The 24,168-nt window shown below is 33.4% G+C and overlaps 2 protein-coding genes across 4 annotated transcripts; one reads left to right on the top strand and one right to left on the bottom strand.

Moving 5' to 3' along the window:
- The first annotated feature begins 2,851 nt into the window (after positions 1-2,851).
- LOC129315732 (ribonuclease MRP protein subunit POP4) lies at positions 2,852-13,796 on the top strand. 3 transcript variants are annotated; one of them, XM_054959717.1, is made up of 10 exons: positions 2,852-3,018; positions 5,799-6,040; positions 6,839-6,874; positions 7,224-7,300; positions 7,992-8,266; positions 8,794-8,862; positions 8,966-9,024; positions 9,814-9,915; positions 11,620-11,731; positions 13,507-13,796. In XM_054959717.1, exons 2-9 carry the CDS (start codon positions 5,812-5,814, stop codon positions 11,715-11,717), a joined length of 945 nt encoding a protein of 314 aa, XP_054815692.1. In that variant the 5' UTR covers positions 2,852-3,018; positions 5,799-5,811; the 3' UTR covers positions 11,718-11,731; positions 13,507-13,796. The 3 variants fall into 3 exon arrangements, with proteins under 3 accessions (XP_054815692.1, XP_054815694.1, XP_054815693.1); XM_054959719.1 differs by lacking the exon at positions 6,839-6,874 and having other exon boundaries at positions 8,001-8,266; XM_054959718.1 differs by lacking the exon at positions 6,839-6,874.
- Positions 13,797-19,344: 5,548 nt separating this feature from the next.
- LOC129316505 (pentatricopeptide repeat-containing protein At4g19191, mitochondrial-like) lies at positions 19,345-23,955 on the bottom strand. Its single transcript, XM_054960926.1, has 5 exons — positions 23,786-23,955; positions 23,476-23,694; positions 22,655-22,695; positions 22,005-22,049; positions 19,345-21,770 (listed from the first exon to the last, which is right to left on the bottom strand). The coding sequence occupies exons 1-5, from the start codon at positions 23,953-23,955 to the stop codon at positions 19,585-19,587; spliced, it is 2,661 nt and encodes an 886-aa protein (XP_054816901.1). The 3' UTR covers positions 19,345-19,584.
- Positions 23,956-24,168: the final 213 nt, after the last annotated feature.

The following is a 24,168-nucleotide window of genomic DNA, read 5'->3' as shown; positions in this document are numbered from 1 at the left end:
AAGGTTCTTGTTTAGATAACTTAAACAATCAATTTTAAAGGTCAAAACAATGATTTTGTAAAAATATATCCAACCATCATGCCACATGTTAAAATCAATTATGAATCTAAAATCATATTTTGTAAAAATATCCAAACATATATTATAGAAGTCAAAATCAATTATGAATCCAAAATTATATTTTCTTAAAAATATTCAAACACACTTTAAGGTGTATTTGGATTTCATTTGGAAAAAAATTTATTGGGGAAAAATTGATTAAGGGAATGTGATAATGTTTAAATAATTTTTTTAAATTAAAGATGATTGAATGATCTTTCATAATCAATTTTTTAATATTCAAATTACAATTAAGGACTTTCTTTTTTATAATGCAAATATTTATAAGTCAAATGGAGGGTAAAATTGTAAAATGGACATTTGATAACTTCCAACAATTATAATTGATTTTCAACTAAGATTTAGTGTGTGTTTGGATACCAAAAATAATTGATTTTTGGTCCCAAAAATTGATTCTCCACAAAATTATTCAAACACCCAACATTTTAGTTAATCGATTTTTGGGCCAAAACTTAATTTTTCTTGAAAGTTGAGAATCCGAGCATCCACAGAAAAGCTTGCCAAAAAGCATTGGAGAAAATTACAAAGAAAGTACATAATTTAATAAAAATAAAACTAAACTCTCTTTTCTTCTCCTTTTTTTTCTTTAATAAAATTCAAACTTTGTATCCTCAAAAAATTAATGTTTGGTATTTAAGAATTAAATTATATAGTAATTTATATAGCTAAAATTAATTCTGATTAAATTATCCTAACATCTTCAATTTTGTTAAAATTAATTTTAGAAAAACAGTATCTAAATGAATTATGTTATAACATAATCAATTATGATTAAAATCTACTATTTAATTAGTTATTTTTATAATCTATTATACCCAACTGAAATTCAAACAGGTACTTAGAAGCCAAATGGAATTGAGAAAAATTGTTAGTATTTGAATACACCCCCTTCCAAAACTTGGTTTTGGAGCTCATAATTAATTATTTTGGGATATTCAATCAAGCTCTAAGGGCCTGTTTGGATACTCATTGAGAATCAATTCTAGGATCAAAATTATGGTTTTGTAAAAATTTATCTAAATACTCTCATTTTACAAAACTCCATTTGGCTTGGAAAACTCCATTTTAGAGAAGTTGAAATCTCTTCCATTTACAAAATTTCATTTGACTCCTTTTCTTTATATCATTTATTTGCACATTCAAAATTGATTCTTAAAAAATTATCCAAACATATTCAATTTATAAAAATCAATTTCTAAAAATTTATCCAAACATCATCACGTTTTAATAATCAATTTTTTCTCTAATTAATTTTTTTTAATTGAAATCCAAACACACCCTAAAGCATTAAGTTAAAAGCCTTCCTCCGCTAAGTTGGTGTGCATTCAACCAATGATTTGCTAAACTCAGTTTGCTATATTTTTAATCTTAGAATATTTTATGAATGCGTTGCATAGTTCTTGGTGCTAGGGATCTTTCATTGTCTGTGTATTATTTTGTTCAGTTAAAACCGTTTTCTCATGCTTCAGTTATCATTTTATTTGACTGTTTTCTTTGCTGATCGGCATGAAACTCACCCACTTGTGCAAATTTTTTTGCAAATCCACCGAATGAAGAGGGACTTTTTGAGTAAAAAGAGTAAACTTCATTACTCAAAGAATATGCATATATACCAGCCATTAGTTTGCACAAAAAACTAACCAAGACTACAAATTTAAAATGTTTACAAAGGAAGAAAGAGTTAGCTATTAATAAAACATTAGTAGTGGTTTTAGGATCTTAAATTAGTGAGGATAATTTTTCTCATTGAAGTTCATTTAAAAAAAATTAATAATGTATAAATTTATAAATATAAATCATCCCCGTTCTATTTAAATTTAAGTGGGAGTGGGGTTTAAATAATGGTTGAAATTTAAAAATTTTATTATTTATGTAAAAGATATAATCTTGTTTAAATGTTGCAAGTAGTTTTCTTAATTTGGAACAAGTAATTATCTTTTTGGCAATAAAAAATAGAGACAAATAATCTACCCCTTTTTAAAGTCAAAATTACTTTTCTCTTAAAAATAATTATGACTTATCTGAAATTCAGGGGGAAAAAAAGATGAGAATGAAAAGAAAGGTTTTTTTTTTTTCAAACTTTAGCAAAAAATAATTTTTAAAAAATATATTAAAATTCAGAACAAAAAGATGAGAATGAAAAGAAAGGTTTTTTTTTTTAAAATTTAGCAAAAAATAAGTTTTAAAAAATATATTTAATATATTTAAGAGTTTAAATAAAATCCTCATAAAAATAATATTTGATGCAGATTTTTTTTTAAATTTTTAAATACTATATATGGTATAGAAGAGTTGAATATGAATATATAAGTAGAAATTATTATTAATATTATTATCATCATCATCATCTAATTAATGAATAAATGTTATTATTTAAAATAATTAACTTTGTTATTTAAGAAATTAATTTTGCACCTATATCAAATTCTTTCTAATATTAAGAATAATATTTTTTTATTAAAAAATATAAAATATTTTTAATTAAATTTTATTTTCAATAAAATAATTATTTATATTTATATTAATTATATCTTTTATATTTACTCATATTTAATAAGATATTTTATTTTAAAAAATATAAAATAATTTATTTAATATTTTTTAAAAATGATAATTATATTTTAAAAAGATTAAAAATATATTATATTTTATGATATTTAATTTTAAAAAAATATTTTTATATTTTTATATTTTAGAATAAGGAGGGGAGTGATAATTATTGTTATTGTAACCCCGCCAAAGCCATTCGAGTGAGTAGCGGATCCAGTTTCCTTCGTCGACTAACAAGCATTACGCACTCCGTCGGACGCCGTCCGCCGTTGTCAGCCCTGCGTGGTTGTTTTCTGGCAAGCAGTGAAGAAGGTTTCAACCTAGGGCTTTTTATACTCCCAAAATCTGGTGAGATTGATTTGCTCTATCTGGCTTTGAATCTATATTTGAATTTGTTCCCTTGCCACCTCTTCCCTGAGTGGCTGTTCCTGCTTTGTTTTTAATTTTTCATTTTAATCTAGCTTTGAATCTGGTCGTGTAATCGTTGAACATTTTAGATGTGCTGATAGACAGGCGAAGTATACTCAGACTATCCCTGATGTTTTGTGCTTCTTTAATCATCCTCCTTCCTGGTTACTTAAGGAGGAGGAAGAAGGAAGAAGTATAATGTCTACTAGCAACACTTTGTAGTTCTTAGTAATTTATGAATTATGTTTATCCGAAAAAATTGGGAATATTTACATATTGTATTGAATTTAATTTTTGTGCGCAAGTTTTTTGCTTCAATGGTGTGTAACCGGCTATTATACTTCTTCCCTATTCATTTTGATTACTAACGACTTGCATGATTTGGATTGTGTTGTTTTGAAATGCTGTTGTTGTGTATTGACATTCTGTTTATTATTATTATTTTTTTTATCATCAATTTAGGAAAATTCTCAAGGTAGTTGTGATGGATGCATGATCTTGTAAATGACTTGGCTCGAGTTGTGTCAAAGTATCTGGGGCAAAATTAAAAGGTTATATATCAAATATGCACATTTCAAAGATTTCAGTTTGGTCAGATGCACCCAGTGAGTGTAGTATATGTCCGCCTATGGCTATGACTAAGGGACTTGATATATCTTGAAGATCACTAGAGAGGTACTTTCAGATTAAAAAGGGATAAAAAAAAAACCTACTAGAGGTCCAAAGAGAATTAAATTATTGGAAAAGTTACAGAGTGCAACCTTTAATTTAGCCCATTTATTTTGGAAGATTTAAATTTTGAAATATTTTAAATGATTCAGAGACTAAAATTTTAAAATGAATGGAAAAATTATAATATAATATTCTAAGTTTGATAGAGAAATTTATAATTCACTACTCTGTTTAAATTTTTTATTCTTGGATCTTTAAAAATTACTTCAATGTTAACAATGATGAATTTTTTTTTTTCCTTGTGATGAGTAAATGGCATGGGAATGATTTAATTTAGGCCTTACTTTGCTTTAAGTTCTTTCTGGGTCCATGTTATAGCTAGATTTAAATCCTTTGTTTTAAAAATAACCTTCTGTGGCAGCATTCCCCTGATTTTCATAATTGTCCAGAGGCTTCTGTCTTAAATAATAGCTAATACAGAGGTCATTCCTTTCTCTATGTTTATAAAATAAACCATCTTTTGATCTATCATTCGCTCATATTATATCAATGTAAAAGTATAATATTCAATTTGCACGGTCTCTATATTCATATATAAGGGTGTCTTCTTATGTGCAAATTAGAATTAGAATTTAGATCCCACATGCCACATTTTCCGAAATTACTGCCACTAAACTTGGTTTAGCTCCATACCTATACACATAGACTTGCACATACACCCTAGTACCTTCCCCACTGTCCACATGAATTATAGGACAGTTAATTGCTTACCATATGTCGGGGTGTTATTTGAAAAATTTTATCTGCACTATTTTCAATTAATATATGTGAGTTGTAGTATTCATAAGGTGAGGCCACAGAGAAAGGAATAAACAGTAATCAATATTCTTGTGTTTAATTAGTGACTAGGCAGATAGATAGCTAGAGGCCATATGCTTTACCTTGATATTCAAGCTAAGTAAATTGATTCATGCATATAATTGTGGATGTTGCTGATCCTTTAATTTATTCCTTTTTGGTAATTTGTTGTTTAGTGAACCAAGCATGATAAAAATGCTGGATTCTAACCTTCTCTGGTATTTTGAAGAGTATACTACTGGTTTTAGATACTTTTTGAATGTTTCATTCTTTGAAGGAGAAGAAATTTTGTGACCTTGTGGAGTATGTTGAAACGATTGTTGGGGAAAAAGTGGTGCTTAATCATTTGATAAGCAAGGGATTTATAGAAGGCTACAAAGATTTGATTTACCAAAGTGAAAGAGATAAGTCATGTGGATCTTGATGGTGATATTCGTGGTAATGTCTCAACTTATGAGATTGATGTGTCATTGTTTGAGACATTTAAGGACATGTCTCAATCACTCTCACAAATTTATCTTATATGATAGACAATAATGTAAAAATTTGAACATAATTTGGAAAATGACATATAGGTCCCCTGTATAAAAGAAAATGATAGATAGGTCCCTCAAATTTACAAAATGACACAAGTTTATAGGTCTTTAATTGTAAAAAATGAAATAAAAAGAACTGATGGATGAAAATTCCTCTACTTGGTCAGTACCATGGCACATTTATTAATCCTAGAAGATGAGTTATAAATATTGAACGATTGAGTTGTTAATCTTAGATGAGTGTCATCACTTTGTCTCAACAACTTTGCCAATAAATCTTTGACTGGTGAAATTTCATCCCGCAATCATGATTCCACCCTCTTCACTCCTTGCTCTTTTGTTCATATCACTTTTTCTCTGTTTCTATTTACTTAGTGGGATTTCATGTCCTCCTGCTATATGCTTTTCTTTATAAATGGATGATTCTTTTGTCATTTGAGTACAAAAATTGGAAAGAATTTATTGGAGATTTCTTCCTTTTGTGTTATAGTGTATGTCTAGATGACTTTGCATTCTCAGTGTGTTTAGAGTTTGATAGTTGAATCCCGTATTTTTCATGCCTAATGCATTTTTGTTTAATGGCACGTTGCTTCTTGACTGCTTCAAGTATATGTTGATTACATATTAATGTTGGTCTTATTTTTATTCATGTAGCAAAAAGGTGTCCATGGCTGCAGAGTCAGCCACTCAAGATTCAAGGAAACGGACATTGGAGGCATTGGAGAGAAGATTTGCTGTTGCAAAAGCTGAGCTTCTCACACAACAAAAGAGGGATAAAAAGAATATAAAAGAATATGGGAAACAACATGATACTGCAAGTATTACCTCCACTGATTCCTCATCACTTTTATGTGGTCCCTCAAGCACGCCTCCTGTGAGCACATCTTCCAAGAAAGGTTATTCAACTTTCAATTTTTATGTCCTTTTGTTTTCCTCTTTTTACATTGTTCCACTTTTTCAAATAAATAAATAAATAAGCATTTTGAATAAAATCTTGGTGCACACTTTTTAACTGTTATATCAGCCTCACTTAATTTTGAGTGAAGCACTTACACTTGGTTGAATTTGACTCTTCCTCTTGAATGTGTGCTGATTCCTTGCTTAAATGCAGAAGTTAATGTTCTTTGGTCATTTTTTGGTGTATGCCTAAAAGAGAAGTTGATGTTCTTTGCTTAAAACAGAGCTATATGCCTAGATGTGTCGTCAATTGCTGTTTTTTCTAATTGGACTATCCATTTATTTGTCATTTAAAAAGTGAGGGTGATGTAGTTTTGTATCCAAAGTCAAGAAAAGTCCATATACTGTTTCATTATTTATAAGATTACTTGAAGTATACGAGAGATCTACAATATATGATTTGCCCCATTGGACAAAAGATGTCACTTACAGAATCTCAGACATTTATTCGTTGGCTTTGTGATGAACTTAATAGTGTGATCATTAAAATTCATTAATTTCATGGTACCCAATGGGCGTTCATTACGTACAGTTTGAGTTTGTTGGGAAGAGTTTTATCCTCACTTTCATGTGATACATGTGCATCTTGCTTGGTGGCAGAAGTTTTGGGATTTGTTGCTCATTTAATAATTTGCATAAGAGAATTTACCAACAAAAAAAAAAAATTCATAAGAGAAGCTTGGAAGCATCTTGACTGGCTTGGTTTTTGACTCATTCTCCTAATCATGGTCTTTTAGGGAATTTCACTTTCTCTGGCCTGGCTACTTTGCAAGGTACTGGACAATCCATGCAATACTACCTTTACACACACACACACACACACACACACACTCACGTTTGTGTATGCTATTATATACATGCATGTGTATGCTTGTGTATGTATGTATGCATTTACGTGCATACATATGTTTACCTACTGGTACATATATATATCTATGTACATATATGCATGTGAATGTATTTAAATACACATACATATGCTTGTGCACACATACATGCATATGCATTTATATCTACATATACATATATATACACGCATACATGTATATATACATTATCTATATACGTATTCTGAACATTTTCAACTTGTATGGACAACAAATAACTTGTGCTTCTCTGTAGACAGTGAAGAAGGTGCTCCAACTTATGCACAGCTCTCTCAGACTGTACATGAAAATCTGCTAGCTACTAATGAGGAGGTATTCCTTTTTCTTGGAATTCACGTGTCAAGATTAAGAGAAGTGACAGACAATTCATACCAAAACTTTCATTCTGCTAAAAAGGAGGGAAATTCAAACCTCCACTATGTAACATCATGAAGTTAACTTTCATCTTATCTAAACAACATGAAATAATCAGTGATGGAAATTTTAATTACAGATTTCATAAGACCCTTTTGAAAACTTTTATTATGCAATTCAAGGGTTCTGACTAAAGCAGAGATGTTGAAGTTTCTCTATGTTTTTGGGGGATTAGGAGTAATTAGGGAATTAGGATAAGGGTAGATAGGGAATTGAGACAAAAGGGAAATTCGGGTATTTGGCAAATATATGATACCATTTGATCCATGACAGAAGCCTTAAAACCTTAATGGGCAAATTCTTAATTCATTTTCTGCCAAATCGATACACAGATTCCCTATTTTTAATGGAAATATTAGCCAAATACCCTAATGCCCTTTTCTCCAAATTCCTTCACTACCCTTATCTTAATTCCCACATAACACTATATCTTCATATTTCAAAGTTGATATATATGATCCCCTCTCATGAAAAATGATCATATATTTTCCTACTACTAGCTAGAAATTTCTAAATTTTCTTGTATTTGTATTTCAAAGATGAAATCCCCAAAAAAAAAAAAAAAATTCCCCCTCTCATTCTGACTTAGATCATGCAGTTTTCTGCTGGGAGAGAAAGTTCAGTAAATAGTGTATTACATGAGCTTCTTCAGAAGGGAGATTCAGCTCCAAAATACATGCAAGGATCAAGAAGCATGAAAATTGATAATTGGATCCTTCTCGATAATCTTGTACAAAGATGTGGAGCATCTACTGGCTCTCACATTAGGGCTTTGCGAGTAAATTCAAAACGATCCAAGAAACACATGTCTATGAAACAACATAAAAAGCACGGAACATTAGACCTTCCTCGAAAGTTCCACAAGTAAGTTTTTGTGTTCTAAACTGCACATTTAGACAATTCTTTAGCCCATTTAGTTTTTAGCATTTCCTTAGAGCTGTAGTTGTGGAGAGTGGTACTGTCTCCACGGTGTTTCAAAGAGATTTTATTGGGAAAAACTTATATACGTAGGTTTATATCCTTAAAGTGCTTGTTTCCAATTAAATCAAAATATGTGGATATTTTATGTATTGTTTGTCCCATAACAAACTCTTGTTATTAATGTTATTAACACTTTAAGATCCACTTGTTTTGAGTTAATTGCACAAAAGTATATTAAGTGTACAAACATAAGTACCTAAGCCTTTCCCTTTACTATTTTCTTTTTTGTACCTAAACACAATGGCATTATACAATCCATATAGCCGACCCACCTAATGGAATGAGGGCTGCTTCTTGTTGTTGTAGTTTTTTATTAAGTGTGACTGATCATTTTTCAACAACTCATTGTTATAATCTATTTTGTAATGATGATATTCTTGTTCTCTAATTACTGTCCACTTGAATTACAGATTTGATACTTTCAGGCCGATGCATGAATTATGGAAAGGTTACATGCAGCAACTTCTTAATGCGGCTGGGTAGTTATTTCCATTTTCATCATTAACTGATTTCATATGCATGATTCCTAAAATTTATACTTGCTCTCGCTCATGATTTTTATGAATGTGGTCAATTTTTCAGGAAGAATCAATTAGCTCAATGTCTTCTTGATGCAGATCTACATGGTGCCATCATTCTAGGTTTGAGAACAGTTAATTTTGTCATGCTTATTTATTTTGCTTTGGGTTATTACTTTTAATTAGACACACATGGGTGTGTTCGTTAGAAATGAAAAATATGTTCCAATTCATGGTCCTGTTTATCTGACATTTAACCATTTCAATATCTTTCTAAGTTTATTATGTTGCATTATTAATGTGAAGTTATGTTGTTCCTGATTGAGCACAATATTCACTCTCCCAGAAGCTACTTAGGTGTTAGTAGATGCATATGTCATCTATCTGCATCAAAAGATAGGTTAAAATTGCTTTTGCTGAATGAGTAAGATTTATCAAGACCTATTTTGTGTTTAAAACAGCTAATGATGTTTACTGTGTAAGTTTAAAAGCAAAGATGATCTTTATGCTGTTTAGGCTACAGACCAGGAGCTGGCCCTTCCTCTCTAAAGAGGGAATCTCTCTGATTTAAACCCTCCTTGCCTTGATCTTGCTCAGGAATCAGGATTGCCTTAAACCTGCAGGCAATTTCATAGTTTGCACATTAAGGGGAAAAAAAAATTTGTTAGAACTCATGCAGAATGTGTTTTACAACTTTAAGGTTATTTTGTGATCTAAATCATAAAAATTGATCTCTCTCTCTCTCTCTTGGTTGCCAAAGCTGTTGCTTGGTGGATCAACTTATTTAATCTTGGAAGTTTGCTAAAAAGAGACGTGCTTTTAAGACTCATACAATAAATATTGAGCAATGTCATCTTAGCCTTCACCTCCACAATAGCTATATTTTTATCTTTTGAATGTCACTTTTTGCAGTTGTGGAGTGTAAAGTAATCTCTTTTACTGGAGTTTGTGGCATTATGATTCGTGAAACAGCAGAAACGTTTGGGATAATTACTGAAGATAACAAATTTCTAGGTAATCCTTCCACCATTTTTAGTTCTCTGTTGAACTCAATTGATGCATTTGCACTCTCATATGAATGTGTGTAATACAAGCCTTTTGATTTCTTTTGTTTTTTTTTTTAAACTTACAAAGTTATATAAGTTATAGCCAACCTCACCTAGTGGAATAAGTTCCACATTGGTTGTATGTCAAGTTATAGAACCTTCACTCAGTAATGAATATATATATATATATATATATGTAATATAAGCCTTTCATTTCTAGGCTTTCCAAAGCTCTCACTTTCTATGTTTTCTTCTTTGCACCACAGTATAACACTTTTAGGGAGGGATAAAAGAGAGCCAACAACAGTTATGTTGTTCAGTTGGGGCCTTGCTAACTTGGCCCCCATTTCTTGCAACTCTCTGGTCCAGCACATATCCAGCCACCATCTCCAGTGGTCATATTACAACTTTCTGAGATTCTCTGGCCTTTTCCCCCATATGAAGCTAGGGTTTTACAATGTCTGATCATTTTTCTTAGCAATGCTCTAATTACTTTTCTAGTAATCCTCTAGCCACGTGTATTGGTAGTTCTTTGTCTATTTTCTATTGTGCTTCATTGTATCCATTTTTCTTTGACTGCACATTGTTCCGGCAATTCTTCGCATCATGCATCATGATGGTGGCACTTTTCTCTGACTATGTTACTCCCACTGTTCTTTCCACTTCGCATCATCCCAATGTGGCTTTTCTGATTTTCTCTAGTCGTGTCTCTACTACTAATGTGTTGACCTACTTTTTGCAAGGCTTTTAACCTGATATTGTAGCATTTTTTGATCAAGCTTTTAGCAGTGTTGTTTTTAGGTCTCCTTGGTGATATTTCAAAATGGCAGAGTAACCTTTTTGTTTTTTTTTTTTTTTTGGATTCCTTAACCATTTTGAGACCTTTTTTCTATGTACGTCCAACTCTTACTGCTGCCTCTTGTAAAAAGTTCAACATTTTGATTATATTTTGCCATAGGAGTTCTGCTGACTAATTAATATTTTTAGCTAGCTTTTATTAGTAAACTTTTCTTGAGCTGTTTTCCTCTTCTATTACGTTTTGTTGGAATTTTTTCAATCTCAAGGCAAATTCTAGAATAGTAATGGTTTATCTTCGTAAATCAACTGTGCTATATACACGTTGGTTCCATCTCAAACCGAACAATTTTCACAATTGGGAACAAATCTCCCATTGGAGGCTTTTCATAGCATTTCTGATGGAAACCTTGCTACTATATTGTTTTCAGCTGTCAAAATACTGAATAACAGAGACAAAGCTACTGATTAAACACAACCTCTGGGAGATTGAAAATCTAAATATGTGCTATGTTTCTACCTCAATACGCAGATATTTTATTTGACCTGATGATTTTTTTTTTTTTTTTTTGGGGGTACCCTTTGAGATTTTAGTTGAAAAGCCCTAACAATTCCCAAACAAAATAAATATTACTTATGATATATAATATTATATTCTGCAATGTTGAGGTGGCCCCGCCATCCCCCAGGGGGGTTGAAGAGAGACTGAAGAAAAAGGGAGAAAACTACTGACAAGGGTTAGAGATTGGATTATAATTTACTATATTTGGAACAAGCGAAAACTCTACAACATCAAAGAATGTGGGATTAAAGCACGATACAATTTAGCTTATTAAATACATTTCTAACATTACCCTTTCTTTCTGTTAACTTGCAGTTGTTCCAAAAAAGATTTCTGTATTTGTTTTCCATGTTGATTGCTGGAAAGTCACTCTGCATGGGGACAAACTCACTTCAAGAAAATTGGGATTATGATATTTTGATTTCGGGTAATATATTGATGCTACATGGTGTCTTTTATTTATCTGCTTTGGTAGTTGACTCATCATCTTCATATCAAGCACACCTTATTATTCTTACTGTGATTTTGATTCTTTTGGTTGCCTGGCTGAGATTTATACAATTGGTGTTAGTGGTTAATGTAAACAGATTCATATGTGCAGTAAATAGTCTATAAGCTGCATATGTGAGTATCAAACAAGTAATGCTATGTTGACATAATGGATCTAAATGGCTGCTGCACTTTGAAACTATACATGTTTTAGATACTGCTATGTCAACCTTCGGAAAAATTAATTTTTAAAGGAGCTTGTAATCTTGGAAACATGTTTGTAACTTCAGAATTTAGAACAACATTGTTATAAATAATTCAAAGTCTACTTTGAATTATATATGGGATTTTAATTTTAGTTTTTGTCATGTATAAAACTAAGGAAAAGTGATCCTACATAATATTAATATTTCTAAGAGATTCTAAATCATTGGTCTTAATTTTGTAGCAGGATTTAAAACACAAATTTCAACTTTAGTGTTCATCTAGATATGCAAATGAGAAGATTGAACATTTCTAAATGCATAGGAGTTCCTCTGGTTTCCATATGTGGTAGGCCATTGCAGCAGTAAAAGCATACAGGACGAATTCCTCACCTTGTTCTGCATGAACGAACTCAAAAGTGCCTGTTCCCAGCTACTGTTTCTTCTACTCACTGATTTAGCATTAATCCAATTCATGACATTCTTAAATAGCACCGTGGACTGGCATAAATCTTGTACCCTATCCTTGCAATCACTTGTACCCATTAGCTACTGTGTAATTGGCATATGGGTTCACTATCTAGATGCCATTTTGAAATCCCTGCTCAGATTTTCTACTCTGTTTCATTATCCTTCTCCAATGCGAACTCACCTCATTAGGAATAGTACAAGTCTCATAGTTTTAGAGGGGTGTTTTTTTGGTTAGGATTGTAGGGAATATTTGCACTTAGCTTCTGGTTCAGCACATCATTTCAATTCTTTCTTTTTCCCCTGATTCTTTTATCAAATGGTTATCTTGTGGGAGCTTTTTGGCACGAAAATGGAGCTGGTCTGCTAATCTAGATTTTTATGCATTATGAACAACTATAAACACGGAAGTCATATGGTATGCAAAATGAAATGGACTGGACTTTGTGCAAAGCGTTTTTTTTTTAAAACAAAGAAAGACCAGAAATGTTCTTTATGACTTTGAATTAAAAAAAGTACAATTACCTTTTAAGTTTCATTGGAACCAAAGTCCCCAGTTTTGCTGGTCCAAACTATATTTGTTCATTACTTGTTTTTGTTTAAATAAATTATACAAAACCATTTTGAACTTTGATACGATTGCATATAACTGCCCCCACCTTTAAACATTTAGAATTAACCTCCTTGACTGTTTTTTATTCAAAGTCCCCTTGCCTTTAACTCGCTCATCTTATTAATAGAACTTGTTATGTTAGATTAATTATACATGGCACCAGACAAGTTAGATTAATCACTCATGATGGCTTGTTTATGATTGTATTGACGTTGTATTAGTCAGGTGGTCACACAATGAAATGCATGTTTTTTCCCTCTTTGAAACGAAGCTACTTGTAATATTGGAATCAATCAATTGATCTGCGCTAACGACTTTTAAATGAAAAAGTTGGAAATAATAAAACTGACTTGTTGGCAAAAAATAAACAAATAAATAAAACTGATTCGCATGCGCTACAATGTTCTTATCTCTTTTGTTGGCTGGCAGGCTAGGAATTGTACAGGTGCAGTTGAAGAGAGAGAAGTTTTGAAGAATTTGCAGTCAAAGGTTAGAAGCTGTTTGGCCTCACGTGTCTCAGTTCTTCAATTTCACAAGGCGGATTCATCCTCATCCTCTAAACATACTCCTTTAATCTTATTTATATGGTAGAGAGAGAAGATTAATGTTAATCTTATTTATAGGACACCTCACTATTTTTTATGCTTATCTTTACCTTTCTGCCCTTATTAAATGTTGAAAAAAATTATTAAAAATAATTGATGGTCTTGTTAGAAATAGAGGTGGAAACCTATTAAATTTTACAACGGAATTAATGAAATTTAAGGTTTTTCTTAGTTTTAGTTTAATATGCTAGAAGTTACTCATAAATAAGATTAGAAGGAGTTGGTTAATATCTTCAAGAACTTCTGATATCCTTAAATTAACAATGGTGTATGGGTATTGATTAATTTTAAAATAGACCAACCTTTCACCATTTGTTGAAATAGCATGATGTTGACCGTTGAATTCTAAGAATATAAAATTTAACGGATTAGGAAATGTTGGCCTCTTTTATAATATTAGTGGGTATTTGTGTATTATTATTGATTTAAAAATATTAGAAACTTTTAAAGAAAAGCTTCAAGGTATTTTTGCACTTAATTTTTTCTTTCCTTTTTTTTTTTAAGTAAAAGGGTAAGTAAAAAGTAAAAACTCTACAAGCCTAGGAGGGAATAAAAAAGGATCAAACAATAGCGCTGAAAAAGCTAGGGAATGTGTTTATTCAAATCAGAAAGCGTCATACAATCCCCTGCAGGTCTTCACTGTCCTGAGTAGATCAGAATTTTAATGTTTGATAGTGGGGGCAACATTTTTTTCTTTTTGGTTTGGTTAATGAAAGATGTAGAGGAATGTTTTATACGCAAGACACAAGTTATTTTTTTCCCAGAAAAAATGTTATTCTTTTTGGTTTAGTTAATGAAGACATAGAGGGAGCATTTTTTGCTCCTATTATTTTTTAAGGAGCGTTGAAGAGTTATGTGCGCGCTGTGTGTATTAATTAAACTATCATCATTTAGTTATTGCCTGCAAGGCTGCAACATTTGGTTTTATCATTCAGAGATTGGCTCTTTTTTTTGTTGGGGGGGGGGGGCGGTGGATGCAGACGAGAGAAATCTGTAATGGCTTTGTCATTTAGTTTATTTAAAATAAAAAGAGAGAAAAAGAAAACTATAGCCATTAAATACTATATTACCATATATGTCCTGAATCATGGCTTTTTCAAAAACATTGGTCATTTTCAATTCCTACAAGATTACTCTATATACTTCATTCTCCTTCCAACTTATTTTGGAAGTTTGAATGACGGGAGGTTTAGAAGCATTTTAATATCATTGGCCAGTACTTCACTTGCAGTTGCATCAATTAAAAAAAAAAAAGGAATCTTCTCGAGCACTTAGTTCTCCTTGGGATAGCTAGCTGGATAATTTCCTTGATGTTTCTGTTGTCCTTTTTCAATTTTTTTTTTTGGGCTTTCGCACCCAGCATTCTGATAGTGTTTGGGTATGCTGTATTCATTACTTACCCAATTCACTCCAAATTAATTTGAATCCCCACTTAGATGGGGCTCTTTTTAACGGGGTTTCGTGGGTATTACTGGTGAGACGTGATTTTGTTATATGTTTCAGGTTTTTTGATTTGGATTCATTTTTGTTTGTAATCATTCTGGTCTTTTGTGTGTAACAGTCTGACAACGCTCGGGCCTTTTATTGTTTTCATCGTTTTCCTTGTTTAATAATATTTGACTTTATATCCGAAAAAAAAAAAGTTCCGAATTGAATTGGATCTTCACTATTAAAATTTTCTAAAGTTTAAAATATCTCAAGATATATGATGAAAGTCATGATTTGAATATCAACAAGATCTAGTAAAATGAATTAGGGCTTGAATCCTTATATTTAGTGTTTTAGTTGTATCTGGAACATGATTGCTCGACTTAAAAATTAGTTTACACAACAATTTTTCAAAATAAAAAATAAGAATAAAACCAAAGAAATCATAAATTTGTCTTTTCTTGATGTTGCATTACTGTCTTCTCTTGATGTTGCATTAGCCTTATATATATCATTAAAAGGTTACAACAACAACAACAACAACAAGCCTTTATCCCACTAGGTGGGGTCGGCTACATGGATTGCAAGACGCCATTGTGCTCTATCATTTATTAAGCTTTTAGAAATATTATTAATTAAGAGATCACGTTCAACAACTTCCAAGAGTGTTCTCTTAGGCCTTCCTCTACCTCTCTTAATCGGACTCAAAGTTATATGTTCCACTCTTCTCACTGGTGCCTCCCTTGGTCTTCTTTGTACATGCCCAAACCATCTCAACCGATTTTCTACCATTTTTTCCTCAATAGGTGCCACCCTCACTTTTTCACGTATGTGCTCATTTCGAATTTTATCTTTACGTGTATGTCCGCACATCCATCGTAACATTCTCATCTCTGCTACTCCAACTTTATGCTCTTGCTGTCCCGTTAGAGCCCAGCATTCACTACTATATAACATTGCCGGTCTGATAGCAGTACGATAAAACTTTCCTTTAAGTTTATTAGGCACCTTACGGTCACAAATAACTCCTTTAGCTTTTCTCCAATTAAACCACCCAGCTTGAATTCTATGTGAAATATCTCCACTGATTTCGCCATCATTTTGGATAATGGCTCCCAAATATCTAAACTTTTCCACTTGAGGTATAATTTGATCTCCCAATTTTACTTCCAAATTATTTTCGAATAGTCCTTTATCAAATTTACAATATAAATATTCCGTCTTACTTCTACTCAGACGAAAACCTTTCGACTCCAATGTCCTCCTCCATAACTCAAGTTTGCAATTAACCTCTTCTCTTGTCTCTGCTATAAGAACTATATCATCCGCGAAGAGCATACATTTCGGGATTTCCTCTTGAATATGTTCCGTCAAAACATTTAAAATCAAGTTGAACAAATAAGGACTCAGAGATGATCCCTGATGTAGCCCAATCTTTATAGGAAAATCCTTTGTTTGACCACTAGGCGTTCTTATACTAGTTTTTACCCCCTCATACATATCTTGTATGGCTTTAATATAAGCAATCCGTACTCCCTTTTTTTCCAACGCTTTCCAAAGCACTTCTCTTGGTATACGGTCATAAGCTTTTTCCAAATCAATAAAAACCATGTGTAGATCTTTATCTTTACAACGATACTTTTCCATTAATCCCCTTAGTAGATAAATCGCCTCTGTAGTTGATCTACCTGGCATAAAACCAAATTGATTCTCAGAAATACTTGTCTCCAATCTCAACCTATGCTCAATTACTTTCTCCCACAATTTCATTGTGTGGCTCATGAGTTTAATCCCTCTATAGTTAGTACAATTCTGAATATCTCCTTTATTTTTATAAATAGGAATTAATGTACTTCTCCTCCACTCATCAGGCATTTTCTTGGACCGTAAAATCACATTAAATAACTTAGTTAACCATCTCACCCCTTCTTCACCTAAACATTTCCACGCTTCGATAGATATACAATCAGGTCCGTTAGCTCTACCATTTGCCATTTTCTTAAGAGCTTCCTTTACCTCCTTATCACGTATGTTTCGATAGAATGACAAATTTTGTTCTCCTTCACCAGTTACTAAATCCTCCAAGTTACTAGATGAATCCTCTCCATCATTGAAAAGTTTAGAAAAATAAGTCTCCCATCTATTTTTAATTTCATCATCTGTAACTAAAATTCTTCCCTCTTCATCCTTAATACACCTTACCTGTTCTAGATCTCTTGATTTTCTTTCCCTACTCTTGGCAATCTTATAAATATTTTGCTCTCCTTCCTTCGTCTCAAGGTTCTTATAAAATTCTTCAAAAGCTTTAGAACGAGCTTCACCCACAGCTCTCTTAGTTTCCTTCTTAGCCATACGGTACCTCTCCCAATTTTCCTCATTGTTACACAAATGTATGGCTTTAAAACAGTTCTTCTTATACTTGATTTTGTCCTGTACACTATTATTCCACCACCAAGACTCCTTATCTCTCGGACCAGGACCTTTCGATTCTCCCAAAACTACTTTTGCAACCTCCCGTATCTTTTTAGCCATATCCTCCCATATGATGTTAGCACTTCCCTGAGAATCCCAAATTCCTTTATCCAAAAGATTTCGCTTGAAAATATCTTGCTTCTCACCTTTTAATTGCCACCACCTAATCCTTGGTGTTACTACTTGTCGACGTTTTTGGATTTTACTCATAATACACACATCAAGGACTAGGACCCTATGTTGTGTCGTTACAGCATCTCCAGGGATCACCTTACAATTTTTACAAAGTTTTCTATCTGTGTTCCTAACCAAAAGAAAATCAATCTGCGACCTTGAGGCTCCACTTTTGTAGGTGATGAGATGCTCATCTCTCTTCTTGAAACAAGTATTGGCAATCTTAAAATCATACGCCAATGAGAAATCAAGAAGAGTTTGCCCTTCATTGTTTAGCTCTCCAAAACCAAAACCACCATGCACCCTCGCATACTGACCAGCTTCCCTCCCGACATGCCCATTAAAGTCTCCTCCAATAAAAATCTTTTCACTCTGTGGTATGTGTCGAATCAACCCCTCCAGATCCTCCCAAAATAATTCCTTAAGACTGGCTTCTGTCCCGACTTGCGGCGCATAAGCGCTAACAATATTAACAGTCTCACGTCCAATTATCATTTTTAAAGAAATAATTCTGTCTCCAATTCTGCTAACTTCTACAACGTTCTTCTTCCACTCCTTATCTATAATGATGCCTACTCCATTGCGTGCACTTACTTTTCCTGTATACCAAAGTTTGAAACCTTGAATATCCTTAGCTTCTTCTCCACGCCATTTTGTTTCTTGCAAGCAAAGGATATTGATTTTCCTTTGAATCATAACCCCTACAACCTCTACAGATTTACAATTTAATGTCCCAACATTCCAAGTACCAAATCTAATTTTGCTCTTATGGACTAACTTCTTTAGCCGCGTGCGTCCAGAATGACGCGGTAGCCCTTGCTCATTTAACACTACATCCGGGCGCCGATGCAGCGGCTCTAACTCACTTATCACTGTACTCGAGCCATGCAGCGCGTTACTTACGGGCAACGACCTAGCATTAACATTATAACGTCTATTGTCCATGTTCATGATAGATTCAACAAATTTTTACATTGGCTGTTGATGGCCTAACACAACCCTCCTCCTTTACCCGGGCTTGGGACCGGCTATAAACATAGGCGGAGTTATATCATTAAAAGGTTCTTTTATATAAATTATGAAACATAGAAACTATAGAAAAGGAGTCACAAACAGTATCTCATTTGTCCAAGACAACCGAGTAATCATCACAAACAGCAAAATCATATTCATAATTAGAAAAGCTAGAAACTAAAATGCAGCTGGCACATCAAAACTGCAAAACCCTTTGCTTCGGGCTTCGGGCAAATAATGCATTACAATGCGACTCCATATGACATGACACCTTACTTTGTACAAGCACCTTCAACTGCTACACATTATACTTCCATTCATACAGTAGACTATCTTTGCAAAGTAGAAGACATTTGAACAAAAAACCAGAATGGTTATTGAACCAATCAAGATATGAGTTCAAAGATTAATAGTTAAAATCATAGTCAAACATATTCAAACAGGCCAAAAAACAAAACATTTTAATAAGTTAATCAAGACACTAATTTAACGGTTTGACATTCCAACCATGTAGATTGACCCCATACTATATTGCAGCCTGTAGAAATAAAGGCAGATAAGTGTAAAATGGCACTAAAAAACCAATGCATTCTTTTTTTAATACTGAAATTCTAGCTACATCATACCGGGCAAAATTGATCCTATCAATTTGAGAATGATCATTGGTTTACAAGTTGAATAAATTAACGATTCTACATAAGCAAATGGACACTTCTGGCTAAATTTCAGCCATCCTTCAAGTCATTCTCTTCCATCACCTTTTCTTTTCCTAATCGCTTACCCATTAACATAATCACTAATTTCGATTAGTATACTATGATAATAAACTGAAATCCATTTCATAATGGATGGACTTGATATTCGTCATCAACTTGTCTAACATAGTGTAAATTTCATCCTTCTGTGGATGCTGTTCATCTCCAGCATGAAACTTATGGACCACACCTCTCACGAAAATCCAACTATATCCTGGTTCCTTTTTCACGCCTCGTTCTTTCATAACATCTCTCAAGCTAACCCCATCTTCATATAGACCTGATTCCATGTATGTATTGGACAGAAGAATATAAGCAGCAGGATACTCTGGCTTAGTGGATAGAATATTTTGAGCAGCAATCTCCCCAAGCTCTGCATTTCTGTGGACCCTACAAGCTCCTAACAATGTCTGCCAAATCATCACATTGGGCTTAATTGGCATCATCCCTATGAACTCCATTGCCTCATTTAACCGGCCAACACGACCTAAGAGATCAACAACACATGCATAGTGTTCCATTTCTGGTACCACACCATAGATATCCTCCATTTGATGGAAAAAGTTCAGACCTTCCTCAACCATTCCTCCATGACTACAAGCAAAAATAACACATAATAATGTAACAGCATTTGGCTTGGCACTGCATTGCACCATCTTCCTAAAGAACTGAAGGGCACCTTTAACAAGACCATGTTGAGCATAAGCTGATATTATGGCAGTCCATGTAACTGTGTCAGGATTAGAGATCCTTTCAAATACCTTCTTTGCATCAACTAGGTTACCGCATTTGGCATACATGTCAATTAGAGCACTTTCAATGCATGCTTCAGTAACCAGGCTGGCCTTGCATATCAATCCATGAATTTGCTGACCAAATTCTAATAAACAAAGACCAGCACATGCAGTGATCACAATAGAAAAGGTGAAATCATTGGGGACGTAGCCTTCTCTGCGCATCTGTGAAAAGATGATCAAGGCTTTCTCCCACTCAGAAAATTGACAATATGCAGTCACCAAAGTAGTCCAGGACACTATATCTTTCTCTTCCATTCTATCAAATAGCATCTCTACATCTTCAAGTGACTCACATTTGGCATATGCATCAGTGAGGGCATTCAATGTACTAATTTTCATCACATCATGTCCATATTTCCAAGCCACAGCATGAGCCTCCCTTAAGAATTTCGGATGCTTCAAAGCAGCAATGGAGTTGAACACACTACAAAATGTGTAAATATCTGATTTGACATCATTTTGACGCATTCTTGTGAACAAGTCCAAAGCTTCATGGTGAGAACCAGATTGTGAATAACCTGCTAACATTGCATTCCAAGGTGTGCTAATTTGACAAAATCTGAACTTGGAGTCAAAAAGAAACTGAGCATCAGTTAGAGACCCACACTTAGCGTACATATCAATCAGAGCAGTTCCAACTACAGTATTGGAATCCAATCCCCATTTAGATGCAAATCTATGAATTTCATGACACTTGTTAACATTGCCTAACTGCCCAACAGCCTTGGAAACACTAATGAAGGTCAAGTTATTTGGTGTGATCCTTGATTCAACCATGTCAGTGAAGCAATCAAAGGCTTCTGCATGCATACCATTAGAGGTATATCCTGAAATCATAGCATTCCAAGAAACAACATTAAGTTCTGCCATGGTTTGAAACACCTTAGATGAACTCTCAATCTTCCCTAACTTTGCATATGAGTTGAGAAGCGATGTACTAACAACCGTATGAGTTAGAAAACCTCTTATAACAACATGGGCATGCACCATCTCAACCAACTCAATGAAACCTAAGCCAGCACATGACTGTAAAACAGCCGAAAAGGCAAACCCATCAGGCAAGACTCCTTGTTCCAGCATCATAGAAAAGAGCACTATTCCATCAAAATAATAACCATGTTCATTTGATGCAACTATCATGACTGTCCAAGAGAATACATTTCTCTGAGACATACCATAAAACACCCTATGAGCAGCATCATAATCCATGCAATTTGAGTACACATGCATTACATGATTTAACAACACTAAGCAATCCTGGTCTGAGAATTTTGACTTTAAGACATACCCATGAATAGACTTAGCCTCTTGGAGTAACCCCCATTCCTCACAAACTTTCAAGAGATCAACAAGTGATGTCCGTTGATGAGTTTCAAATGGGCAACTAATGTCATCAACTTGATCGATGATTAGAATAGAATTGTCAGGGTTGCAAAGTAATTTCAAATCTGCAACACAATAGATGAAAAGTCAAATACAAAACAATTGTATACCGTTTTCAACCAAACATGTTTAAAAGGTGATTCCTTATCTGGACAAAATCTTTGAAAGTACTAATAAGAGGATGAAATGACAGTTTCTAGGTATTTATGGATTTTGGGTTGGTTCTGGATACATACACCTAAAAGGCATTGATGACATTGACACATGAAAACAAGAAGTTTTAAAAGATAAGAGCATACTCTTAGAGTCATTGCAAGAAGCTCCTTTACCTGCTACCATAGAACCTACAGGGAGTCAGGGAGTCAGAGAGACAGACCACAAATAGAGTTTATTACTCAGGCTCAGTAAAAGTGCAGAATTTATTTTAAAAATAAAAAAAAAAGAACAAGAAGAAGAAGCTTCAAAAAAACACCCTGGAAAACGCCCAGGGTGGAAATGACAACCTCCAACTACATATTCAAATGATTAAAGATGATAAAAGCTTGTCATTCAAAAGAGTTGCACGCATTATATATTTGATCCCAACACAGTTATAATCCCAGCAAGTTGTTCCACAAAAACTAAACCAAGAGCCCTGTCCTTCCTAGCTAGAACATAGTTATCATCCAAATAAGTTGTTCCACAAAATGAGGAGCCATTTTGTCCCTACCTGAAGAGCTTCTCAACCACCCAAATTTTTATTAGAATTTTCGGCCATTTAGAGTTAAAATTCTATTTCAAGGCTCCAATTTAATTCATACCTAGGGAAACAGCAGAAGGGAGGGTAACTTCTTACTAGATGGCCCTAAAGCATTTATTCTGATCCAACTGTTTTATCAAATAATGTCCTTTTTTCTGCTAATAATTATTAGAGAAAAGGAAATAAGAAAACTCACAACTAAAATGCCACCTGCTTTTGCAGCACGTACAGCATCCGATGCCACTTCCGCACTATATGTCAGTGAAAAACATAAAAATGAGCCGATAATAGTTTTGGAATTTACCTCAATATTGACACTCTAATAAAAGTCAAACTCTATAAATAAATATTGTCATCAGAACAAGAGAAACAAACATAGTAAGAACTCAGCAGAAAAAATAACTATCCTTTCTGACTCCACCTTGTATAGAAACCAGGCTATCCTGGCCTCACAAGTTACATGTGGACTCCAAATCAAAAATTAAAACCACCACAGTGAAAACTGGAAGTATGCTACACTCACTCACACACATCCATAGAAGTGGTCATCAAGAATTTAAATTCTAGACTTGCTTTCAACATGCTTGATCTGTTCCAATAGCAGTAAATTAGGAAGTATATGATTTTTTAAGAGAAGTGCATGGATTGCAATAATGATTGTAGAAAAATTAGTTAGGAATAGTCACGCATGATTTTAACTACCAATTTGAATCAATATAGAAGGGGAATTAAGAATTCACCACCAAAACAACAAACATCAAAAAATATAAAACCCCAAAAATAAAAAGTCACCAGGGATATGCTTCTTTACAAAGCAAAAAGTGGATGCCAAAAGGTGCAACCTACCTAAGTATCAAAACTCAAACTACAAGGAAGACCAAAAAAAAAGGGAAAATAAATCAATCAACAATCAAACAAGTTAAAGTTTAGCCCAAAATACTTATCATAATTCTGCAAAAAACAAAAAATAATAAAAAATAAAAACTCACATAAAAACATAGAAAATATGAGGACAGAAGGATGATAGATACCTGTTGGCACAGAGACAAGATATGGCTCTAGAATTCTGGATCTGGCGAAGGGTTTTGTCAAATGAGTATAGAAAAATTTTAGGCTGACGCAGTGGGCATGAAACCAGAGCCGGATGAAATGGTGGAGGAAGCAGAGATAATGAAGAGCATACTATGCCTAAAGAAGGAGAAGAAGGCCATCCGCAAGTTCCCATTTCCACTGCTTTCTCTGCCTCTCCACTGAACAAAGCAAGAACAGCCACGCAGGGAACAAATTCAAATCTAAATTCAAAACCCGATCGAACAAATCAATCTCACTGGATTTTCGAACCTTCTTCCCAGTTTTCCAGAGAAAAACCACGCAGGGCTGACAACGGTGGACGGCGTCCGACGGAGTATGGGATGCTTGTTCGTCGACGAGAACAGGACCCGCTTCTCATGAGAATGGGTTTTATCGGAGTTATAATTTATATTAGGGAGAAAAACGAAATTGGTATACATGTCCAAAATTAATTACTCTAAATAATAAAATTTATTTATTAATTTATATTTAACTCTGTAGTATTAAAAAATTCTTTTATATCAAATAAGATTTTTACCGGAATTTTTATAAAACTCTTGGATAAATTAAAAATACTTAACTGTGTAAATTTAAAACATTAAATCATCTATGTGTGTGTTTGAGAGAGATATTTTATTGAGCTTAAATATTAT

The sequence above is a fragment of the Prosopis cineraria genome, unplaced genomic scaffold, assembly GCF_029017545.1.
Source record: "Prosopis cineraria cultivar Desert tree isolate PC_DT_omini unplaced genomic scaffold, ASM2901754v1 PC7, whole genome shotgun sequence".
NCBI classification, from domain to species: Eukaryota; Viridiplantae; Streptophyta; class Magnoliopsida; order Fabales; family Fabaceae; genus Prosopis; species Prosopis cineraria.
Note: the sequence above shows the minus strand (reverse complement) of the source record. Positions and strands in the feature narration are given on the sequence as shown.

Coding starts and splice junctions, on each gene's coding strand:
- LOC129316505 (XM_054960926.1), bottom strand. CDS start 23,955: ATGTATACCAATTTCGTTTTTCTCCCTAATATAAATTATAACTCCGAT. Junction 22,696..23,475: donor TCTTGTCTCTGTGCCAACAG/GTATCTATCATC, acceptor ACTGACATATAG/TGCGGAAGTGGCATCGGATG. Junction 22,050..22,654: donor TGTACGTGCTGCAAAAGCAG/GTGGCATTTTAG, acceptor GACTCCCTGTAG/GTTCTATGGTAGCAGGTAAA.
- LOC129315732 (XM_054959717.1), top strand. CDS start 5,812: ATGGCTGCAGAGTCAGCCACTCAAGATTCAAGGAAACGGACATTGGAG. Junction 6,875..7,223: donor TGGCCTGGCTACTTTGCAAG/GTACTGGACAAT, acceptor GCTTCTCTGTAG/ACAGTGAAGAAGGTGCTCCA. Junction 8,267..8,793: donor CTTCCTCGAAAGTTCCACAA/GTAAGTTTTTGT, acceptor CTTGAATTACAG/ATTTGATACTTTCAGGCCGA.